General features: G+C 44.2%; 1 protein-coding gene across 1 annotated transcript; it reads right to left on the bottom strand.

The window, feature by feature from the left end:
• Window positions 1-2020: 2020 nt before the first annotated feature.
• Window positions 2021-25616, bottom strand: tiparp (TCDD-inducible poly(ADP-ribose) polymerase). The gene is made up of 7 exons (XM_084142793.1): window positions 25401-25616; window positions 23364-24400; window positions 10864-11050; window positions 9264-9451; window positions 4380-4664; window positions 3501-3758; window positions 2021-2840 (listed from the first exon to the last, which is right to left on the bottom strand). The coding sequence occupies exons 2-7, from the start codon at window positions 24365-24367 to the stop codon at window positions 2651-2653; spliced, it is 2112 nt and encodes a 703-aa protein (XP_083998919.1). The 5' UTR covers window positions 24368-24400; window positions 25401-25616; the 3' UTR covers window positions 2021-2650.
• Window positions 25617-25967: the final 351 nt, after the last annotated feature.

Genomic DNA, 25967 nt, shown 5'->3' on the forward strand with positions numbered 1-25967 from the left:
AAAGAGAGAGAGAGAGAGAGAGAGAGAGAGAGAGAGAGAGAGAGAGAGAGAGAGAGAGAGAGAGAGAGAGAGAGAGAGAATATAGAGGAGCGTGTATAAGGGACAGGGGATGCTACAGCAGAACATGAGCAGTGAGATATGAAAGAGCTGGTGGGGGAGAATGTGAGAAATAGATGTAAAGAACAAGAGAAAGTGAGATAAATAGAGACGGACTGCAGATTTAAATGAGCTGTTAGATAAATCTGGTGCAACACATCACTACTGAGACTTGTTTTTGGTTAGATGAGGCCTGCTGTTGTTCCCCCAGCACGCTGCCTCCAGGCTGGGAGAAGGCTGCTTCCTCTGCCAGCCTGCTCTCTGGAGTTCTGGACTCCATTAATCTCAGAGCTCAGGCACTCTGGGGAATGGGGGAGAGATGCAAAAGAGGAGGGAAGATAAAGGGGACAGAGGAGGGAAGAGAGAGGGGACAGAGGAGGGAAGTAAGAGGGGACAGAGGAGGGAAGAGAGAGGGGACAGAGGAGGGAAGAGAGAGGGGACAGAGGAGGGAAGAGAGAGGGGACAGAGGAGGGAAGAGAGAGGGGACAGAGGAGGGAAGAGAGAGGGGACAGAGGAGGGAAGAGAGAGGGGACAGAGGAGGGAAGAGAGAGGGGACAGAGGAGGGAAGAGAGAGGGGACAGAGGAGGGAAGAGAGAGGGGACAGAGGAGGGAAAGCACAGGAAGAGAGAGAAGGGGGGGTTGGTGTTGGGTAGGGAAATTATTTTGCCTCCACATGCTTCAAATGAGAACAGGATGACCAGACAGAAATATGAAACCATAATCATGGTTTTCTGCTATAATGTATCAAATATCATGCATCATTATATTATTTTGTACAACGGGTGGGTCTTATCCTGGATGCTGATTGGTTAAAACCGCTTTCCAGCCAGTGTCTATTCCACAAGTTACCACCGTCTAAGGCTATGATGTTGAAATGCTTATTTACTGTACCATCTCACTGCGCAATCCACTGTCTCATCATCAGCCCAACCAGGCAATGTATAAACATCTAGACATTATCTTCCCTTTCTTTTAGACTAGCATTTGGTTTTCAACAGCGGAGATTTGTATAAACCTTGTCATCTGTCTCTCTGACCTTTGCAACATCGTTTCAATATTGAAATATGATCTCCACTGTCCCATTGAGGACTAACGTCAGGACGAGAAAGATAACTTTTCTCAGCCAGTCGAAATCATGAATCAGCATAATTTTTATGGATATACTGTGTACAAAGAGATAGAAAAACTAAACGAAATGCAGCTAGTTTGCGGTCTTTCCGGCTTCAGTTTGAAGTGATTGTGTTAACGTTAGCTGTGTAGTTAGCTAGCGCCTCTGAACAGTGTCCTGGCGAGAGAGCACATTTTTTATGCCAGGTGAAATCGCGCTTCATTAGTTACGGATGTATGCAAATACATTTTTGCAAATGCAGCTACTTTGTTGTTATTCTGGCTGCACTGTTTGACGTGACTGTGTTAGCCGTAGTTGGCTAGCTAGCAAGCAAGGGATAAGAATGTTGCCAGCCAGCATGGCAAAGGAACATTTAGAACGAACGTCTGGGTCCATAGATATAGAACATGACTGGGTCAGGTCTCCGGCAACCGAACCGATAGAACTAATGACCAGCCACCTTGGGTAGAAAACCTAGATTTGTGTCAGGACTATATCTTGTGGAAGGATGAAATAGTATGAATAAATTAAAAATATAACATTTTTTATGAAAATATGTAAATCATTATTTTAATATGTTTGTAACCCGTTGTATAAAAGTGATAATGACCTCGAATCCGGTGTTTGGAGAATATATTGGCACGGTTTGCCGGCCCTCTACGGAATGTATCCTCAAAACACCGGCATCTCTGGCATTATCACTAACACCAAATAACATTATAGTCTTACATAAAGGTTGCTGAGGCTGTAGAAACAGTGTACTCAACTGCCAATGAAATATAAAAACATGGCAATAAATCACCCTGGACAGCGCTATGATTTTCTCTTTTAGATTCTTTATTTACTCAATGTTACATTAACTAACATAAATAAACGTTTTTATGAACAAAAGGCACACAGTTCAAATATAAACAAGGAGAATGTATGTACAGCTTGTCTCAGCAAACATGTCTGCCCTCAGAGAGAGAGAGAGCGAGAGAGTGGTCTTAGAGAGAGAGATGGGGGTCTTAGGGGGTTTGGTTTTAAACAGAAACGTTATGCTGTCACTCCAGCACTGAGTGTCAGTGACACTGTCCACTGCTCAATTCCAAATGGGAATCCAAAATGGCAGACGCCAAGGCAAATATCTATTCACACAGCATTGGGTCCAAATGAAACTCCATCTACTGTCCAGTTTAAGAGGCCACAGAATGGCTGCCCCATAAGCCAGGGCTTCAAACCAACATAATACAGATGGGAGCTGCTGTGGATGACGGATGTTGGGAGAACCCACGTTAAATATATCCAGGGCCACGATTGTTTTGTTCCTGGGCTCAGGTCTCAGATATTGACAGTACTGGTTAACTCCTCATACTGATGATGAAGTATGGGGTATCTCTGGTTTGGTTCTGTCTGCTCTGTTCTCAGATAGCCACAGAACTGGTTTTGGTTCTGTCTGCTCTAGTGTCAGATAGCCACAGTACTGGGAACCTCTTCGTACTGGATGATAAAGTAGGGGTAGCTCTGGTCATCGTTGAAGATAACATAGATCTGGGGGTCCACCCAGTTGTCTACACACGAGTCGTACAGGTCACTGGAGGGGTCCCGGGGGCTGAGTGGGGGCGGCCGCCGCATGGAGGGGTTCCCAACTGTAAACCTGGAGACAGAGGAGAGAGGAACAACGTCAAGCTCTGCCAGTGCTCACTAAATGGAACTATTATGGATGACTGACCAGTAGTGGTCTATTGTTGTTAGGAAGTATTTTCTTCAACCACATTTCTCTGTTGTGTGACGTGTTTCTGTGCTGTGTGATGCGTTTTTTAGTTCTGTGTGATGTGTTTCTGTTCTGTGTGTTGTGTTTCTGTTCTGTGTGTTGTGTTTCTGTTCTGTGTGTTGTGTTTCTGTGTTGTTTGATGTGTTTATGTGTTGTTTGATGTGTTTGATGTGTTTATGTGTTGTTTGATGTGTTTGATGTGTTTATGTGTTGTTTGATGTGTTTATGTGCTGTTTGATGTGTTTATGTGCTGTTTGATGTGTTTATGTGCTGTTTGATGTGTTTATGTGCTGTTTGATGTGTTTATGTGTTGTTTGATGTGTTTATGTGCTGTTTAATGTGTTTCTGTGCTGTTTGATGTGTTTATGTGTTGTTTGATGTGTTTATGTGTTGTTTGATGTGTTTATGTGTTGTTTGATGTGTTTATGTGTTGTTTGATGTGTTTATGTGCTGTTTGATGTGTTTATGTGTTGTTTGATGTGTTTATGTGCTGTTTGATGTATGATGCTCTACATCATGGTAATCCCCATAAAGGTTACTAACCTGCCAGTGAGGACTTTGGCCAGGAACATGCAGTGGACCCCTTTAGGCGAGCGCTTGGAGAAGTTGTGGGAGTAGACGGCCTTGCGGGCGAAGTAGGAGCCTTGTCCGAACATGGTGGCGTGTTTGCCACTAACACGCGGGTCAAAGTTGTGTTTGCAGATGCCCTCCACCACTTCAGGGGAGGTGCCGTGGAACAGGTGACGCTCGCTCAGCATCCTGTCCATCTCCGAGAGACGACGAGACATGTACTCCTTCTTCCTGTTAGGGGGAGAGGAGGGGGAGGGGGTTATGATGTCTTTAGTCTAGTAATTTGAATGTTTACACTTTTGAACAGGATACAGTGAAACAGCTTTAAGGTTTTACTCTATAGTCTAGTCTATTTGATTCACCGCTTCTACCAAGTAGGAAACACTTACATACTCATACCCACACACCACCCAACACCCACCCACACACACACCCAACCACCCAACAACCCGTGACTCAGCACCACCCCCCTGACACATCCTCACTCTGGAACCACTTCCTGTGCTCTCAATATCCACAACATCAACGGCCCCAATTGAAAGCATTCTGGCATCAGAGCCGTTTAGCCTGGAACAGACCCATTCCAGCACATTCACATTCAGAGCCACAGCAGACAGACATCTGTCTTCCCCTAGATCTGGTCTAAAGCAAGACCAGTGTAGCAGCCAAGGCACACCAGTCATCTATCTACAGGAACTAATGAGCTCAGATTCAGACAGTCATAACCAACTAACAACTGCTAATAACTGTGTAGCTACTAAGTCAACCACTTCCTTACCTCCACGAGGACGCAGGTGAACCTGTGTAATAACATACCCATTTAATAACTGTAATAACGGTATGATAACTCACCTCTTGTATTTCTCCCAGAGGAAGGGGTTCTGGACGCGGAGGATCTTCAGGATGCGGAACTTGGTTTCGGACACTGTCTTGTGGAAGAGGGTGTAGACAGTCCGGTAACTCCGGTCGTCACGGGATACCGGAACCTGCAGGAAGTCCTGGCTGGTTGTCATGGGTAACCAGGTCTCTGGGAATACGCTGGGAGGGTTGGTGAAGTTGGGAGAGAGAGGGAGAGAAATGGACAGATCCACAGCGGAGGAGGAGAAGGGGAAAGAGGAGGAGAGGCCACCAAGAGTCCTGGAAAAGAGAAGGGGGGAACAGAGTTACACACCATAGCTGGGAATATACAGCTGTGGAAAAAATTGAGACCACTGCAAATTTTTCTTAAATCAGCATCTCTACATGTATGACAGCCATTCCATTCCAGTGTCTGTTGAATTCCAACACAGGCACACCTCATTCTACTGAATTAGGTACTGATTAGGTGATCCCCTGAACCAAATCTTATTTAACGAGGAAGAGTATAAAAACCACTGCTGTGGTCATCACTATCCTCTTGCAATAGGACCAGCTGGATGGCAAAAACAGTGCTAATAGTACCTCTAAAGTAATATTAATCAAAAAATAACTATTGACCATGCCAAAAGAGTTGAAAAGGAAAGTTTTGAGAGAGGAAAAGAAGGGTTCAATTCTGGCTTTACTGGCAGAGGGATACAGTGAGCGTCAGGTTGCTTCCATCCTTAAAATGTCAAAGACGGCGGTTCATAAGAACAAGGTCAAGCAGCAGACATTGGGGACAAAGCTACAGACCGGCAGAGGGCGAAAACGACTCTTTACTGACCGGGATGACTGCCAACTCATTCGAATGTCACTCAACAACCGTAGGATGACATCAAGTGACCTACAAAAAGAATGGCAAATGGCAGCTGGGGTGAAGTGCACGGCGAGGACGGTTCGAAACAGGCTCCTAGGGGCAGGGCTGAAGTCGTGCAAATCTAGAAAAAAGCCCTTCATCAATGAGAAGCAAAGAAGAGCCAGGCTGAGGTTTGCAAAAGACCATAAGGATTGGACCGTAGAGGACTGGAGTAAGGTCATCTTCTCCGATGAGTCCAATTTTCAGCTTTGCCCAACACCTGGTCATCTAATGGTTAGACGGAGACCTGGAGAGGCCTACAAGCCACAGTGTCTCGCACCCATTGTGAAATTTGGTGAAGGATTGGTGATGATCTGGGGGTGCTTCAGCAAGACTGGAATCGGGCAGATTTGTCTTTGTGAAGGACGCATGAATCAAGCCACGTACAAGGTTGTCCGGGAAGAAAACTTGCTTCCTTTTGCTCTGACATTGTTCCCCAACTCTGAGGATTGTTTTTTTCCAGCAGGACAATGCACCATGCCACACAGCCAGGTCAATCAAGGTGTGGATGGAGGACCACCAGATCAAGACCCTGTCATGGCCAGCCCAATCTCCAGACCTGAACCCCATTGAAACTTCTGGAATGTGATCAAGAGGAAGATGGATGGTCACAAGCCATCAAACAAAGCCGAGCTGCTTGAATTTTTGTGCCAGGAGTGGCATAAAATCACCCAACATCAATGTGAAAGACTGGTGGAAAGCATGTCAAGACACATGAAAGCTGTGATTGAAAATCAGGGTTACTCCACCAAATATTAATTACTGAACTCTTCCTTAGTTAAAACATTACTGTTGTGTTGTTTAAAAATGAACTTGAACACTGCATTTTTTTGTTATTTTGACCAGTTGTCATTTTCTGCAAATAAATGCTCTAAATGACAATATTTTTATTTGGAATTTGGGAGAAATGTTGTCAGTAGTTTATAGAATAAAACAAAAATGTTATTTTTACCCAAAAACATACCTATAAATAGTGGAAACAGATAATTTTGCAGTGGTCTCTTAAATTTTTTCCGCAGCTGTATATGGATCCCTTCTAGAATTATAAACCACATCAGAAATCATCCAATTATGTTTTATTTCATAATAACCTATGCTAATGTTGAATAACCAATAACCTGAATCTCCACCACATCCTGCAAAATAAATAACATGACGATGTCATAGCGCTAGAAGTGGGCGGTACTCTAATGCAGCAGCAGCGTCAACAGCGAAGAAGAAGACTATGAGCTTCACAGAAATGAGGCACAGACACAGGATGAGAAAACACAAAGCAATGGCATATCAGGAGACTGTCAGAGAACTCACACAGAAAGAAAAGAAAAGCCATGGTCTGTCTGGCATTTGAGTCACTAACAGTAGGATCGTTGTCATGTTCTAATTTGAGTCACTAACAGTAGGATCGTTGTCATGTTCTAATTTGAGTCACTAACAGTAGGATCGTTGTCATGTTCTAATTTGAGTCACTAACAGTAGGATCGTTGTCATGTTCTAATTTGAGTCACTAACAGTAGGATCGTTGTCATGTTCTAATTTGAGTCACTAACAGTAGGATCGTTGTCATGTTCTAATTTGAGTCACTAACAGTAGGATCGTTGTCATGTTCTAATTTGAGTCACTAACAGTAGGATCGTTGTCATGTTCTCTCTCTCTGGCTCAGACTCCACGTCTTAATGGTATTAGCCTTATCTCGGTGTCTGCATGCATGTGTGTGATTCTCTGTGGCACAGTAACAGTTTCTTTCTCTCCCTCTTGCTCCTGAGTCTCTCATCTCAGTTCTGTCTCGCTCTGTTTGAGTGTCACGCTGAAATCTGCCCCCACAATCAGATGCTTTATTCCCCATGAGTTCTGAGAAGATAGAAAGCAAGGTAAAAGATTGAAGAAGGGTGAATGTGTTTAAGGCAAGGTGAACAGATGTACGTGTGTGTGTGTATGTGTGTATGTGTGTGAGTGAGAGATAGCGAGCGAGAGAGAAGGATGTGTTTGCCCAAGTGAGAACTAACTTGCGAGCAGCTACAGAGCCACAGTGCCAATCAAGATAATGACTTCCACCCCTGTGCTCAGCAGGACACAAGCATACACGCAGACACGCACACTGAACTCAAAATGAACACTGTAAGATTGCATGTTATTCTAGGCATATGTACTTAATCATATCATGTTTCACTGTTTATAGATAACACACACACACACACAACCAGCATGACTGCTTGAGAATATGTGATATCTGCAGAAGTTCCTCTCTCTCATGACTTGGTGACTAGAGAAGAGGAGACTCATGACTTGGTGACTAGAGAAGAGGAGACTCATGACTTGGTGACTAGAGAAGAGGAGCCTCATGACTTGGTGACTAGAGAAGAGGAGACTCATGACTTGGTGACTAGAGAAGAGGAGACTCATGACTTGGTGACTACAGAAGAGGAGACTCATGACTTGGTGACTAGAGAAGAGGAGACTCATGACTTGGTGACTAGAGAAGAGGAGACTCATGACTTGGTGACTACAGAAGAGGAGACTCATGACTTGGTGACTAGAGAAGAGGAGACTCATGACTTGGTGACTACAGAAGAGGAGACTCATGACTTGGTGACTAGAGAAGAGGAGACTCATGACTTGGTGACTACAGAAGAGGAGACTCATGACTTGGTGACTACAGATCAGGAGACTCATGACTTGGTGACTACAGATCAGGAGACTCATGACTTGGTGACTAGAGAAGAGGAGACTCATGACTTGGTGACTACGGAAGAAGAAACTAATGACTTGGTGACTAGAGAAGAGGAGACTAATGACTTGGTGACTAGAGAAGAGGAGCCTCATGACTTGGTGACTAGAGAAGAGGAGACTCATGATTTGGTGACTAGAGAAGAGGAGACTCATGACTTGGTGACTACGGAAGAAGAAACTAATGACTTGGTGACTAGAGAAGAGGAGACTAATGACTTGGTGACTAGAGAAGAGGAGAATCATGACTTGGTGACTAGAGAAGAGGAGACTCATGATTTGGTGACTAGAGAAGAGGAGACTCATGACTTGGTGACTAGAGAAGAGAAGACTCATGATTTGGTGACTAGAGAAGAGGAGACTCATGACTTGGTGACTACGGAAGAAGAAACTAATGACTTGGTGACTAGAGAAGAGGAGACTAATGACTTGGTGACTAGAGAAGAGGAGACTCATGACTTGGTGACTAGAGAAGAGGAGAACAGCACAGTCAAGCAGCAGCCGTAGATGGAAAGAAGGAAACAGATGAAAAAGTCCAGGGGACAAATTCCTTGCTCGCATTCCAACTCCCCACAGTCACGTTTCACACTCATTCAGTCACGCTGCTGCCCCTGTCTGGAAGCCATTTACACCTCTCTCTTCCTCCTTTGTCTTCTGTCTCTCCCACTTCCTTGTTCTCTCTCTTTTATGTCTCTCTTCCTCCTCTCTCTGTCTCTCTATCTGTTTGTTCCAGGCCTGGTTGGAACAGCACGGTCTAGCTCCCCCAGTAGCAGTAGTTCTGGACTAATAGGACTGGCAGGGACAGGGCAGCACTGTGTTCTGGTAGTTAGATCAATTTGTCACATTAAAATAGGGACTGACTGACTGACTGTTACTTCCAGGGAGGACTGACTGACTGGTTCTATGGAACACTGTTTCACACGGACACTACCTAAGTAAGAGAAGAGAGTGTGTGGTGTTGCTCACTGTGCTGGCACATCATGTCCAACCACATTGTGCTGTGCGATGGTACCATCCATACAAGACAAGATGTTTTGGTAGCAGCAGGCTCCAGTGTACTATGCTATGTAAATGTTAACAGGACAGTTCACCTCAAAATCTAATTTTATCAGACATTTTCAACCCTCGAGTGGGAGAGCTCTGGATAAGACTGTGTGCTAAAGCTAATCGACTACATTAGCGATATGGTGTAGTGTTGTAGTAATCCAGTAGATCTGAAGCTGAACGTACAGTTAGTATAGTGTCAGTCCAGTACTCACTGTAGATGTGGAGTGAGGACCATGGAGGAGAGGAAGAGGGGTCGTTTCTTGATCTGGCGTCTGAAGCCGAACACGGCGTTCTGCTGGAAGCCATCTCTGATGTTGAGGATGTACTGGTTCTGGAGGGTGATGAAACGGACCTCCTTCAGACCACGACCACTAGCCTCCTCTATCAGACGAACCACCGGCTGGAGGGAGGGAGAGAGGAGAGAGAGAGAGAGAGAGAGAGAGAGAGAGAGAGAGAGAGAGAGAGAGAGAGAGAGAGAGAGAGAGAGAGAGAGAGAGAGAATGGAGGGATCGAGGTTTAATTGGAGATATTATTTATTGTGGTGATTTATTCATCAGGAATAATCTGATTCAAAGTTGTTCCACCTAATATTGTGTAACTAACACTTTTGGAATGAATCTTCTTTAGAAATATTTACACATTTCATGCTAATAAACAATCTTAAACTGAATTGTAGCACTGGGAATATACACATAAACACACACACAAAGCGCCTATGCAAAGCCCTCACTCAGTCACTCAGAAACGTCTTCCAGAGTCAGCCTGCCAGCTGAACATATTTGCCAGTGTGTGTGCAGGCTACCCTGAAGCAAAGACTACTGTACTGACAACACAAGCGTGATTCAGAAATTAGGAAGAGATTTTTTATTACAGAAAAAACGGATTTAAGAATTCTATAGTTATCACGTTTCGCATTGGATTTGATTAACTACAAAAAGGTAAGACGTGTTTTTTTTTTCTTCTGCTGCCGCTCTGCACACATAAGCTTGTTAGCTCGCTAGCTCTGGTCCGTCCAACTCTCAGAAGTTCAAAGGACATTCAAAGTTCTTCCATAGAAACCGCTCCTAGGCATAATTCTGTGGGCCTAATTCAGATAATGCATGTCATAACAAGATGCCCAGCGCTTCAAGCCAAGCCTCCTCCTTAATCCTCTCTCAACACACGCAAAATGTAAGTTGCATCTCGCGCCCTATACACTTGTTTGTCCATTACGCATGTAAACAACTAGCGTGCCCGCTCCATAGCAAGTTGCTCTATCCGCACTGATTGGTGAAGTAATTGAATGAGATAAATGTAAAAAACGGTTGATTTCACAGGTTAAAAGAGGGAACAGAAAGGAATGATAAAGACCGGTACATTGTTTTGGGATCGACCGGTTCAGAACTTTATTTTGCTGGTTGGAACAGTGGAACGGAACGGAAAAAAATAGTTGTTCTGTTCAGAGTGAAACTATTGGAAAATCATTTTGGTTCCAACCCCTGCTCTGAACACACACACACACACACACACAGAGAGAGAGAACTCTGAACACACATGCATACGCGCAACAGAGACCCATTCCACATGGCATACCGTATCATTGATGTATTGATCTTCTTAAGGTGGGAAGACAACTGATTGGTGTGACTTGAAATGTGATAATGTGATTGGTGACTCGAGGGTTAATGTGATAATGTGATCGGTGTGACTCCAGGGTTAACGTGATCGGTGTGACTCCAGGGTTAACGTGTCTCCTTTGTCAGTTTGTGTGTGTTATTTAATAGCCTCTAACTCGCCCTTCATCCACATGCATGCACACACACTCACACTCACCTCAGAGTATTCTCTCCAGCCGAAATTGTCTCTGCAGTAGTATTTCCACACTGTGTGGCAGTTAGGGGTGGGGATTGTGTTTGGGGGCGGGGCGGCAGGGCTGGAGGGTGTGGTCAACCGTCTGACACGGTCGAACTCCAGGTCACATACACGCATGGCAGTGAAGTCTAACGAAAACACACGACCCCTGGAGAGAAGAGAACACATGGTCAGTACCACACACACACACACACACACACACAGTACCACACACGGATAGTACAATACACACATAGACACACACACGGTCAATATCACTTGACAGACACATTAATCTTGCAACATCACACAAAACCGCCAGATATCACACACTGTGGTCAACTGTCATTGGAGTTCTGCAAATGTGCTATCTCGGTCAAGATAAGCCTCATGTAATGCTAATAATAATGATAGATCACCAGAGAGAGTGAGAGTGAGAGTGAGAGAGAGAGAGAGAGAGAGAGAGAGAGAGAGAGAGAGAGAGAGAGAGAGAGAGAGAGAGAGAGAGAGAGAGAGAGAGAGAGAGAGAGGCAGAGAGAGAGAGAGAGAGAGAGAGAGAGAGAGAGAAAGAGAGCGACAGAGAGACAAAGCGAGAGAGAGAGAGAGAGAGAGAGAGAGAGAGAGAGAGAGAGAGACCTCTGTCTTTGTTTGTGCTAGTCTGGGTCAACTCCTACCACCCCGCCCCCTACCACCGACCCACTAGCACCCCTCGGGCCCCTGGCAAGGCCTTTTCTGGGTCAGACATGCCCCTTACACATGCATGAGCAACGCATGCAGGCATACACATAAATATGTCATGCATACACACACACACACACACACCAGGCTAGCTGTGCTGTGGCTGCGTTAATGGGCTGATTGATCGTGGCTGGGAGTCTAATGGAATTTGAGGTTAAAAGGCAGGAGTCTGGACAGGCAGAGACACGCAGGGGCAGAGGTTAGTGTGTGAGAAAGGTGTGACAAACTGTGTGGGAGAGAGGTGTGACAGTTAAGGCGCCCGCAACCTTGCCAGCCGAAACAGTTCGGAAGAGTTGGTGCATTTATTATGACAACATTTTGTGACGTTTTTGTTCGTTTTGGGACTTCGGTGAGGGTTTTTCTCGGCTGTTCGGGCACACAACATTTATTCTGGAGGCAAGCCGAAGTCTAAGCCCCTTCGTCGGTGATTGGTCAACAGTAAGGATTCTTCAATAGTCTTTGTTTTCATGCACATTTTTCCATTGAGAAATACTGCACCAAACATCTTAGTTAGATGTAAAATTGCGTGACTAAGACCTCCTCGGCAAAAACGTCAAAATGTATTACAGATTTCTTGAGTTAAAACTTAGATTAATTCGGCCTATTTTGACGAAGTGTATACTGGCTATGGTGTCTCAAAATGGACAAACGGTACTATTGCCACTTTGTCTCGTTTTTCAAGTGAAGGTCTTTTAAGGGATTATGCGAGCACACTCGTTGGGTTCGTCTAGCCGAGTTCTGCTAGGGGCCAGCCGACCTGAAGCATGCTGCCGCCTCTGGTGTGTGTTTTGGTGACCTGTGTGGCATGTGTCGTTTACAAGAGACATTTTCTTTTCACAGCTCAGCTACCCACTAGACTCTAGGATATAGTTTACAAGAGACATTTTCCTTTCACAGCTCAGCTAACTACGTTAGCCAAAATCTCATGTTTTAAATCATAAACAAATAGAGGCTGAGGAATCATCTGTCAAAATGAGTGCAAACACCCCATCCTATGGCCAGCTCCAGCCCAACTACACACTACATCTATGCATTCATTGACTGACGACAGCTGAGAGAAGTGAAACTCATAGAACTTCCTTCACCAAAAAATGTCAAGTCATAGTTTCATCCAATAAAATATTCAGTCAGAGGTTTCTGTCACACACACACCAAAAATTGTCAAGTCATAGTTCCACCCAATAAAATAATCCGTCAAGAGGTTTCGGTCACACACACACACACACACACACACACACACACACACACACACACACACACAGAGACACAGCTCTTGAAAACACATAGTCATTGGTTTTACAAAGACTTGAATACATTTCTTACACACACAGATTGATTACCATTTACGCTAACTAACCGTGTAGCTCAGTTGGTAGAGCATGGCGTTTGCAACGCCAGGGTTGTGGGTTCGACACCCACGGGGGACCAGTATTAAAATGTATGCACTCACTAACTGTAAGTCGTTCTGGATAAGAGCGTATGCTAAATGACTAAAAAAAAAAAAAAAAAAAAAACTACGATTCCACCGGTCCGTGTGAGGAACTGAAATAGGGATCTGCTACTGCTCTCTCGTGCTTCATGTGGAAAACACAACAAACAACCACAACCACCGGCCTGAGTCCAACGTCCTGCTATATATCTATTCATACCATATCGGTCACGCTAAAGTCATTTTAGGTTCTGGTAAAGAATAAATTGTTTTGTTCACTTCGCAAAGAAAACAATTTTGTTAACAAACAATTTTGGTCACAGGTCTTTTGGGAAAAACTGATTGGGCTAGCGACATACCTGATGATACAGGACTCATGAGAGAGAAGGCATCAAGACAGGAGGAAAAGGAACAGAAAAAGGATGAGAGTAGAGAGAAGAAAATAAAAATACAGAGAGAACAGGAACAGGCTTCATTCTCTCTGTTCTCTCCTCTTCTCTGTTCTCTCTCTCTGTCTTCCCTATGTGCATTCCACTCCTCTCTTCTCTCTGTGGCGGTATCCAGATTTTCATATCGTCATACCGTCCTTCACTCATCCTGGGATTTACGGTATTACCGGCATAGCACAGAAGGGGGCGTTAAAACACAAGAAAAGCCCATTGGGCCTCTATTATCAGAAATGCTAACAAACTTTGCACAAACTAATAGCAAAATCACATAGACGCTGTACGCTAAATGCTAACGAGCGAAAACCAACATAAACGAATTGCAAAGACAGGCAAATCCAGCTCATAAAGTTATACAAGCATAGCTATTAGCTACCGAATGTCATTTTCGGTGAGTGTGGACATTTTACAAGCGAAAGTGAACGAGAGAAATTGTGCAAAAAAAAAACAAAGTTGTGATGCATGCTTTTCTGAAGGAAGAGCAGCAAGTGTACCGGGAGCAGAGGAGGAGAAGAACGGATGAGAGAAGAACATGCTAGTAGGAAGCACAGAGAAGAAATGGCAGCTGTACAGACAACTCCTCCAGAGCTCTTTGACTTCAGGCAGAAAGCCATTATAAGATATCTGATGGCAAAACATTTAGTAGTGAATTGCATACAAGTGTAAGTTCATGACCTCGTGAGCCACATATAGAACGCTATGGACTCACCATCTCGCTTTCTCCCGTTGTGCTATTTACAAACAAACAGACTGGCTCAACGTTCTCGGGAACTACGGTAAGCTTCATAATGTAAAATAATGTGACAGGTGAAATGAAGAACGCAATCTGCCTCATCTCCTAACATATTTTACAAGTATTAACTTAAAAAGTTGCTACAAATATTCAGTTATTGAAAAAATAAATAGTTTTGACAGATTTGAAAAACATTTTTTTAAATACTCCGGTATACGGTATATACGGTATACCGCCCAAGGCTAGTGTTTAGATTTTCTCTCCCTGCATTGATGGGAAGTTTCATGTTAGTCTACACCTGTTGCTTGTGTGACAAATAACATTTGATTTGATTGAACCACGGGGACTAGAAGTCAATTTGATGGTCCCCACAAGGAAAAAAAAGCTATTTCTAGGGGGTTTTGGGTTAGTGTTAGGGTTAGAATTAGGGTTAGGTTTTGGGGTTAAAGTTAGGTCAAATATTTTTTTTTATGGGAATCAATTGTGTGTCCTCACAAGGTTAGTAAAACAAGACTGTGTGTGCCAAAACAAACAGACACAGTGCCATGGTCATGAGGAATGTGTAAATGGAACTACGGCCAGCCAGAGATCACAAAACTGTCTTTTCCCCAATTACGCTACACTCCATCTCACCACAAACACACACGGCCTCCAATTAGAACACTCATCTCATTCCAGACATCACACTACCCTTCACTACATTGCCTCCTCCTTCTGATCATATAAAACACACCTAGAGTAGCTACAAGCAACCAAGCTGAAAACTACGGGTTATAACTAGTTAATTACAATATACTATATATATATATATATATACACACACACACACACAATAAGCTATTAAACCAAGTTAAAGATAGTTCAACTGTCCTTAAGAATCTACTTCCTCCCCTTTCTCGTATGAGGTCTTCAGTGACGCCAGACAATCGTCTCCCCTCCTTTCCCTCGCCTCCTCTGTCTCCCTCCAGTCCTTCCCCTCTCTCTTTCTCTCCGGGCCAGATATGTAGCTTCATTCAAAAAATAAAATTCCACTGGTTAAATTAAGTGCACAGAGTGAGTCTGGGAGTAAATTAAGAGAGCCAATCAAATGCCAGACACAGTCCAAAGACACACCCCTTTTTGGAAGAGACAGCACTCAAAGCCTGGCTTAAAATTTGGGCTTTCCAGGGGTGCAAAGACACACCCTTACTGCACAGTCACGCACGCACACACACACACACACACACACACACACGCGCGCACACACACACACACACAGTTCACCTCAAATTAATTTCAGGTCATACCCTGAGAACAGTGTGCGAGTGGCTGAGAACGGTTTGTTCATTTCAGAAGACCAAAAAGTAATTTAGCCCTGGGGTGAGAAAATAACAGAAAGCGTGAGAGAGATGGGGTTCAAAAGAGGAGTGCAGAGAGAGGGTAAGAGAGAAAGGGACAGCATAAACAGGGGAAAGGAGGAGTGTGAGAAAAAGAGATAGAGGTAGGTAGGTACAGAGTGAGTAAGGGAGGAGTTTGGAGTCATCTTGGAGGAAGGTGATGGTTACAACACCCTTTGATGTCCCAACGAACCAATCACAGAGCAGTACTGGGATCACCATGGCAACAGGGGCAACGCCTGGCCAACGATGGTGATGCATTATTGTCATGTGAAACGATTAGGTCACACACACACACACATGTCCATACACATGATACACAGACCTCCTTGAGTGCACAGTCAACTGAAGTTTGGATATACACACACACACACACACACACACACACACAGACAGACACTGCAGTTGAAATAACGGCTGTAATGAGTGTGTTTTCAAATAAAGAGGAGGGGTGAGAAAAGTGCTGACATGGGAGTGGGAGGAGAGAAAGAGACAGAGGGTGGGCTCTAAATCCAGCCCTACACCAATCTCTCTCTCACTCACAGACATCAGCAGAACTTAGGGCAGCACACACCCGCACGCCCGCATCAGTCACGCTCCTGAGAGCGTCACTGACTGGAACCAGATAAATTCACATGCAGTCACACACATAAGCCAGTGAACCGACCCTACGGAGGTTGATGCAGGTTCCAAAGGTTATTCCACGACACACATACAAGAAGTCACTTTGGTGAGGAGGACAATGTGTACACACTGGGTATTCCTCACTTTCTCATATAGAGATGAAAGAGTAAATGTAGTTCGTTGTCGTGTTTTGGTTCTGTTTCCCAGCTTTAGAAACTGGCAAGAAAACACAACACACTCACATCATCACACACTTTAGTTCCCTTCCCTCCATCATCCAGTTTTAATATAATCTTCCTATAAACGTAGCGTTCTTCTAGAATGTTCTGCATGGGGACAGGTTATTCAGTCAACACACACAGGGAGCCAGTGGGGAGAGGTTGATGAGAGGTAGAATTTGAGAGGAGGGGCAGGTTGAGGATAGGGAGGAGAAGGAGAAGAAATTGCTTCAGAATAGACGTACGGAAGCCTGCAGGCACGAACACTCACAGGCCACAGAGAGAGAGAGAGAGAGAGAGATGGAGAGATAGAGAGAGAGAGAGGGGAAAATGGAGAGATAGAGAGAGAAATGGAGAGAGCGAGAGCGAGAGAGAGAGAATAGGGTTAAAGGTAGAGGCTGAGTAATTAAAGGCAGGGCGACCCAGATCTCGCCCCAGTGAATCATTTCATTGGCAGTCTGACATGTTATCTCCTCACACACACACATATGCAAGTAGCACACACACACATGCACGCACGCACACACAAACACACAAGGAAACATTCACACACACAAAGAAACATTCACACACACACACACACACAGGTATCACACCCAGGGTAGGCTACACATTGTCTGAGAAATTATATTTTCTGACAAACAGTGGCACAAAGACACAAACACAGCACACACACACACACACTGGCAGTTGTGCACATGGACAGAAGCAATCACACACACCTTGGTGTCTGGTCCCTCTGTCCTTGGTCTCAGTGACTCTGTCAGTTAATGACATGTGAACCATTTACCACCAAACACACACACACACACCGTTTACACCCCACAGGGCAGAGCATCACAGGGAAATACCTAATACAGACCAGATAACACAGGGAAATACCTAATACAGACCAGATAACACAGGGAAATACCTAATACAGACCAGATAACACAGGGAAATACCTAATACAGACCAGATAACACAGGGAAATACCTAATACAGACCAGATAACACAGGGAAATACCTAATACAGACCAGATAACACAGGGAAATACCTAATACAGACCAGATAACACAGGGAAATACCTAATACAGACCAGATAACACAGGGAAATACCTAATACAGACCAGATAACACAGGGAAATACCTAATACAGACCAGATAACACAGGGAAATACCTAATACAGACCAGATAACACAGGGAAATACCTAATACAGACCAGATAACACAGGGAAATACCTAATACAGACCAGATAACACAGGGAAATACCTAATACAGACCAGATAACACAGGGAAATACCTAATACAGACCAGATAACACAGGGAAATACCTAATACAGACCAGATAACACAGGGAAATACCTAATACAGACCAGATAACACAGGGAAATACCTAATACAGACCAGATAACACAGGGAAATACCTAATACAGACCAGATAACACAGGGAAATACCTAATACAGACCAGATAACACAGGGAAATACCTAATACAGACCAGATAACACAGGGAAATACCTAATACAGACCAGATAACACAGGGAAATACCTAATACAGACCAGATAACACAGGGAAATACCTAATACAGACCAGATAACACAGGGAAATACCTAATACAGACCAGATAACACAGGGAAATACCTAATACAGACCAGATAACACAGGGAAATACCTAATACAGACCAGATAACACAGGGAAATACCTAATACAGACCAGATAACACAGGGAAATACCTAATACAGACCAGATAACACAGGGAAATACCTAATACAGACCAGATAACACAGCTTTCATTGACACACCAAAAGGATATGGAGGCAGGCCCACAACACACACACACACACACACACACACACACACATACACACACACACACACACACACACACACACGCAAACACACATTACATAAAATATTCCTGTCACGGGGATGAGGGTAGGTAAAAAGTGAATCATGTTAAGCGATGAGTATTCCATTCCTCTCTATGTAACTGTAGCTGGCCAGAGGAATCCTGAGAAAAGAGGATCAGTATTAGGACTTCCTTCCAAGGTGTCATATAGCTGGGATTCATCTACGGTCTCATACAACCATGATGGAACTCCCCACCCCTCATACCCACACTTACACTCAAACTCTGCTAGATCAACTGGACATTTTTGCTATCAAAAGCATCCCTGCAGTTTATGTTCCGAACTCAGATAAAAAATAAAAATTCTCCAGTGTCACTTTGTTTAGATGTTGAAATCAAGTGGCCTACCTGGATAAGAAGATGCTTATTTCTCAGAATGAGAACGAGTTCACAATTCCCTATATAAAATGTGTATTTTTATGCTCATTGCACATTTATAAAACATAGACCAAGACAGCTAGCAGTCTGTGGCTAAAATGCTAGCGGTAGGTGGTACAGCAATGCTGCGTGTGACAGAAACTGAGCATTGATAGTCCCATTTTAGAAGGGTCCGCTCTTCTCTAAATTGCAGGAGTTGAGACATAAAAAAGGGTATCATTAGAAAGGTTAAAAGGATATTCGGGATTTTGGCAATGATGCCCTTTATCTACTTCCCCAGAGTCAGATGAACTCTTGGATACCATTTTTATGTCTTTGTGTCCAGTATGAAGGAAATTAGAGGTAGTTTAATGAGCCAATGCTAACTAGCGTTAGCGTGATGACTGGAAGTCTAGCTACTAGCATTCTTAGCAGTATCCCTTTAAGTTCTCTTCTATTATACTACAAACACAAAACAAAAATCTGACTGCTGATCGGTACTATCACAGTACGAGGCCGTTCCTTCTCTTGCTAGAACAAAAGACGCCCCTGCTGTGTACCGACAAACCTGTCATTTCTGCATGTAGAATCACAATACTTGTCAATGGCTGAGAACATGACCGAGCCAATTAAAAGGGCACGAACCTCCACGTTGGGGAGCCGACAGAAGTGACAATGAAAAGATGGCACTTTTCCTGGTGTAATCCACTCCCCTTTCATCAGACTTGTTATAACTAAAACAATAAAACTGCATAATACTTTTTTTTCTTTTTTCTAGAGCAAGTCTTTACATCTTTTACATATACAGGGCCAGTATAAAAAAATATGTATTTACTAACTGTAAGTCGCTCTGGATAAGAGCGTCTGCTAAATGACTAAAATGTAAATGTAAATGTCTAATGAGTTTTGTGCTTGAAGGATTTTTTTGTCAGGTTCAGTTTGATCATCTGCACCTGCTCATTAGTTAGCTAGCTAACTGAGCCATGCAGTCAAACACACTTCATATGAAACAAATTAAGTGGTAAAGTGCAGCACAATGCACACCAGACAAAATGCTTTCCCAAACTAGCAAGATGAAGAAATATATCTATTCACTCTCCATTATTCTATGTTGCCAGGGTCAGTTTGCTTGTTAGCTAACGTTAGCTAAAAACTGTTATCATCGCCGTTTAGTACAACATAGCTAACTAGCTACTCCACCGACTCTCAACAGCTAACAGGCAGCTACTTCATTCAAAAATGAATCCATTGTGATTTAAATATAATGTTGCTAGCTATGCTAGTTATGGCCATCTGGTTAGTATCAACAAGAGCTTACTACAAATTAAATTATAGCTAGCAACAACATTAGCACAGCTTGCCAGTTATACACACACACACATATACATATTATTATATGTGACATTCAGCAGACACTTTTATCCAAAGCAACTTACAGTCATGTGTGCATACATTTTACATATGGGTGGTCCCAGGAATCAAACCCACTACCCTGGCATTACAAGCTCCACGCGCTACCAACTGAGCTACAAAAGGTCAGTTAGCTTATATTAGCTACAGCAGGCACAAGCCAAACAAGCTACTGCGACCTTGTGGCCTGGAGTATTTAAATGAAGCAAATCGGAGGTAAAACTGTGTATGTGAACGACAAAAGGTTAACTGCGGACACTCTAGGCAGAGGTGCTAAGTACCTATCGGCAGGCAGGTTTCTCGGTGTGTCTGACCCTTTACAGTAAAATAACGTTTCAATGTGTTTTCGGTGCCCATATTACGATTCTGTTGGACCAAACCTCAAATGCAAATAGCGAGTTGAAACTGCTTGATGTCAGAGAGGAAGAAGTGATCTTTCGTCTTTGTTGTTGTTGAGTGGCAGGGGGAGGAGTTTGGCGTCTGTGTACGAGTGGGAAGGTGCACCGTGCACACAGCACAGAAGGAGCGAAGGAGACGAGACCAAAAATACCATAAATACTAAAACGATACAGGCATTGCGCTAAACATGAAATTCAAATTAAATGTGATATATCGCCCAGCCCTAATGGAGGAGTGGAGGTGGGATGAGGGGGAGACATGGCCACTTCTACCCAGAGAGGAATGGGGCTGAGTAGACACTTCACAGCACAACCTCTTGCCCCTGCATCACACGCACTGACTGACTGACATACAGTCAAACTCAAATCATTTTTTATTTTACCTTTATTTAACTAGGCAAGTCAGTTAAGAACAAAATTCTTATTTACAATGACGGCCTACACCGGCCAAACCCGGACGACGCTGGGCCAATTGCGCGCCGCCCTATGGGACTCCCAATCACGGCCGGTTGTGATACAGCCTGGAATCGAACCAGGGGGTCTGTAGTGACGCCTCGAGCGCTGAGATGCAGTGCCTTAGACAGCTGCACGTTTGTATGTCCTATACATACTGTACAGGACATCCAAACATGTTGAGACGGTAAACACAGACACACAGAGAAGGAATTATCAACTCGCTCTCCCATTTTCACAGTCACCCACAAAGCATGCCCTCTCGCACACCAGGCAGGTCACCCGTGATACAAGTCCATCCACGTCTGAGGACGTCGGGAGATGACGTGGAAACCGGCCACTAAGTGGCAACAATGAGCGCTGTTACCTTCAAGTAGGTTTCAGTTTTGCTAGGGTGTTGTGGACGGGGATGGCGGATGGCTCTGGTTCAAAAGGTTGTATGTTCCAATCCAGTGGTAGAAAGTTTTTTTTTTTATATTTTAGTTTTTACCTCTATCCCAAATCTTAACCCTTACCTTAACCCTTACCTTAACCCTTACCTTAACCATTCAGAGTTAATGCCTAACTTTAAGAATTTGGAGTTAATGCCCAAACTTAACCTTAAACACTTTGAAATGTGACGTGTGAGAAACATGGATGAACCTCTAACTCTCACGTGAGACTGTGAGAGCTAGTTCCTCACACACAAATACTGACACATGCCAGCCAACTAACTAACTAACTAACTAACTAACTCTCTCTCACTCACACAAACACACAGCAGCGGCTGCCAAATAAGTCTGTTGCCATGTTGACGGCCTGGCTTGTTTTGTCCTCTGCTGCTCTTCAGATAACAGCTGTTATCAACTGCATTCAGTTACTATGGCAACACAACATCACCCAGGGTGTGTGTGTGTTTGTTGGGGTGGGAAGAGTTGGGCGACTGGTTTCAGGAAATCTACATCTGGCCGACTCTGGAAAATTAAGTACTGTTGCTTTACTTGCTTAAATGGGAATTAAAATTCAGAGCATGTCGGGACCATGCTGGGAGTGTGTTGGAGGCCGTCTTTTGAAATTCTCCAGGAGAATTTGATGGTCTAACACTTCACAACAGAAAGCAATAAAGAAAAGATAGGGAAAAAAACTTTAAATAGAGGTGTAAACTAATGGGAAAGTATTTTAAACTTAAATAAAAAGTCCTACAGTCTATATATCGATTGTTACCATGGCTACTTTGGTTTTCTAAGAGAATGTAAGAAAAGGTTTCTTAACTGTATTTACTAGTCTGTTACACAGTAATTATATAGGTTATTACACTGGTAGTTACTGTGGTATTTTGGCTCTGTATACAGACTGGTCGTTTATAATGTTTGGAAACTGACACTACTATACACTAAGTTACTATCACCAAAGCCTATTACAGTCTCTCTAGCCCTATGTGAGTGTGTTGCACATTCAAATAAGAGCTTGACTGCATTTGGCTTCTCATGGACAGGTGCATATCCTGTGGGTGGGAAGGTTTGCATGTAGTTTCAATTTAAAAACCTAAATCAACAACACACACACGCACAGTCACAAGTCCCTCAGTGCCCCGAATAACTTGTGAGATATGTGTGTGTGTGAATGTGGTGAAATAGCTAACTGTTTCATTGTGTGAATGTGTGGTGTATAGCTTGAACCAGAGCACAATTTGTATGCCTGTCTGCTAGCGGTTGCCAAGTGCTTGTGTGTGTGTGTGTGTGTGTGTGTGTGTGTGCGTGTTTGTGTAACTGCACCAGGCAGCAGTAGGTCATGCAAGTTCCCAGCTCTAAGCTGCCATGGGTACAGCACTTCCTGGTTTGAGCTGTTTCAACCAATGAGAAGGCTGGGTTTGGGAGCAGAAAGAGCACACTCTCTATTGCAGGAACTAAGTGCCATAAGAATGACACCCAAATAAGAACTGAGATAGGGGAATCCAGGAACCAAAACGACTCAGTCAGTTAATCATTACAACACACACACACCTACTGAAACTGAGATATATCAAACAGCATACATTTACATTTTAGTCATTTAGCAGACACTCTTATCCAGAGCGACTTACAGTTAGTGAATGCATACGTTTTTTTTTTTTTTTCTCATACTGACACACGTGGGAAACGAACCCACATCCCTGCCAGCCAAACACTTGTACGACGCTGGACCAATTGTGCGCCGCCCATGGGTCTCCCGGACAGAGCCTGGACTCGAACTCTAGTGGCACAGCTAGTACTGCGATGCAGTGCCTTAGACCACTGCGCCACTCGGGAGCTTACCTTATGAGCATACCTTTCTCATATCAAAGCACTCCTGTCTTAATACTGTAAATACAATCTCAGCTCTATTAGGCTACTTTCATACAGAACATAGAACAGGAGGAACCACTGTAACTAAATAAAAGCACTTACTGAAACTTGAGCCTGACTTGTTCATTGTCCGGATTGCAATAAAGCCTCTCCAACTGATCCTGTGAATCATCCGCAATGCTTTGCCAGCTTTGAGTATCACTCCTGCAGATCTGCCAGTGGTAGGGCAGTACAGTGTGGTGGTAAGCACAGTCACTCCCGTACACACACAACCCCTGCAGGAAATCCACGCAGATCGAAACCGAATCGGCTTGGTGTGTGTGGTACTGGAGCTGGGTTAGCAGCTCAAAAACTAGATCCAGGGAGGCCTCTTCGCTTTTATCCTGAAATATCTCGCCTTTGTCGGCCTGAAGACTGGGGGTGCTCCTACTGTCTTTAATGGTGAGGCAATTTGCCCCCCGCAAGGCTTTAGAAGCAAATAGGTCACTCATCGTGTTGCCCCCCTGGCGTGGAGGGGTTACTAGAGGGGTATCTGGTGTGGGGGGTGCTGCCGCCACATCGCGCGCCCTGGGGTGAAGTTTGAGTTGGAATCTGCGCTCGTTAGGGTCTATTGTCACGCGCTGGATATCTACCGGCACCTTGGTTACCCCCCTCTCTGTCTCCTCCAACTCGGCGGCGTCGTCCGCCATTTCCGTGTCGCCGGTAATCATAGCCGTTACACCGGTAGCTGACGATTTTTTCAGGCACACAGGCCCACCAATCTGTGTCTGTTTGACCACCGCCGCAGTGCACAGGTTCCCCGCTGTCCTTGGCGGTGGGTTCCGGGGGACAAACACCCCGTCTCCGGTAACAAGAGCATCCGTACTCAGTAATGTGGTTAGGATTGGGTCCTGGAGTGCACGGAGGCATTTTGCATCCAGTTTCCTCTGTCCGTGTTTCTTTTTGAAATAGGGCTTCACTAACGGGATTTTATCGGTAAGTCTAATAGATTGTTCTGTGAATTCCCGGTCCCTCATACTCATATCCAGAGCGAGTCCCGTTCCACCGTCGAGGACCTTGTCGGTTGAGTCTGTCGGTTTCTGTAGGATATGTAAAGCTTTATCCATGGTCGCCAGGGGCACACCTAAAACCTGATAGTCCTGAAAGAGAGGAAATAAATGATAAGAGAGACAGACAGAGTGTGAGAGAAATAACCATAGACGGGAAATAACACACCTAAAATATATGCCTCATAGGTTTCAAAAGTCCTGGGCATGTCATTTGATAAACTGTTAGTCAGACCCCTTGACAGAGTCAATAACCATTGCGTTTTATTGGGTGAAAAACAATAAGCATAATTTTGGAAACCAATCGTTTACTTTCCTGGGTAATGTTAAACTGATAACATGGAAAGTATACTGTTTACCATTGATAGCCCTTAAATCTAGAAGATTGAATAGACTGAATAGAACCTTTAGGTGGGGAAAAGTCTCCCAAATTTAGAAACAGTTTTATTTTTTTATTTTCTGTCAATGACGAGCGTCATGATGCAATTACAGTGCGTACAGGCTACTAATACAGCGCGATACAATCATTGTCGCACGATAACAAAACGTTCTCGAGAGAGTATTTTGATCACCGGAGGCAGATACACGGGGTCTACGCCATACGTGCCAGTTACAAATCGCTGCTCGAGCAAGTTTGCACGTAGGCCTACAGACACACACAGAGGAAAGGGGGACTGCGGCGAACAGCACAAAGACTCGATCCTACCACTGCATTTCCCGTTGTTACGAACATCAAAAAGCCTACATCGGCTATATAAATCCTATAGGTCCTAGCCTACGATGTTATTACGCACAAATACCCGCATTTCAGCAGGTTTTATCCGCGAAAACACGGTGGATGTTTGAGATAAACAACACTAAACCCGAGTTGCAGAACGTAGCAGACTGCTATATCGTTTATAAAATGTAAAAATTCCCTTCCAGCAGTCATTAAGATCTGGTGCGCAGCGCAAAAGGACTAGCCTACATTATAGTCGAGCTCCAACACATACTGCTGCATAGACGTCCCGGCTGGGTGATTTATTATAGCGTTGCTTTCACAGAGCCCGTTTAGAATACAAAGCGTCCAGACACACACATATCATATTCCTACCTGCGTAAAATCCGTTCAATCTCTTCTGTGAAGTTCTTTCCTTCGCCACTTAATCCCTGTCCGGTCATGAATGTAGCGATATGTTGATCTGCGTTTAGGATGCTGGTCCGGGGCTGGGGAAATGCGTGACAAAGCAGCTGTTCGTCGTTCTCCACTGGGCTCAATTCCGCCAACTCCTGTGGTGGATAGAGGCAGCTCGCAGCTGTTGCAGGGAACGCTCCGTCCTCTCAGCCACTCACAGCGCTCCTCACTCGGTCGAAGGGTGGGACTTGGCATCAGAGGAGAAGAGAGAGAGAGAGAGAGGAGGAAAAAACGAAACTTGGTGTGTCATAGGAGGAGGTAAAGCAGGAAGTTGTGTTGTAGGTTGTGCTGTAGGTCTACTAAGGGCGTTTACAGTGAGCTGGGTGGTCTCAACCCCCCCCCCCCCCTTGTTTTTTAGATACTGACTGACTGGGACGGTTTCTAGTTGTTTGCGTTTTCAAACAGCATTTCCAGTAGGCCTATAGGAGGATTATGGGAGGACAAACACATGCCATAAATAGGCCTGTGACAGGACACAGTCAGAGG

This window comes from Coregonus lavaretus (assembly GCF_964263955.1).
Source record: "Coregonus lavaretus genome assembly, chromosome: 26".
Classification (NCBI taxonomy): Eukaryota; Metazoa; Chordata; class Actinopteri; order Salmoniformes; family Salmonidae; genus Coregonus; species Coregonus lavaretus.

Coding starts and splice junctions, on each gene's coding strand:
- tiparp (XM_084142793.1), bottom strand. CDS start 24,367: ATGGATAAAGCTTTACATATCCTACAGAAACCGACAGACTCAACCGAC. Junction 11,051..23,363: donor CAAGTCAGGCTCAAGTTTCA/GTAAGTGCTTTT, acceptor TCTTCTCTCCAG/GGGTCGTGTGTTTTCGTTAG. Junction 4,665..9,263: donor GTCCTCACTCCACATCTACA/GTGAGTACTGGA, acceptor TCTCTTTTCCAG/GACTCTTGGTGGCCTCTCCT.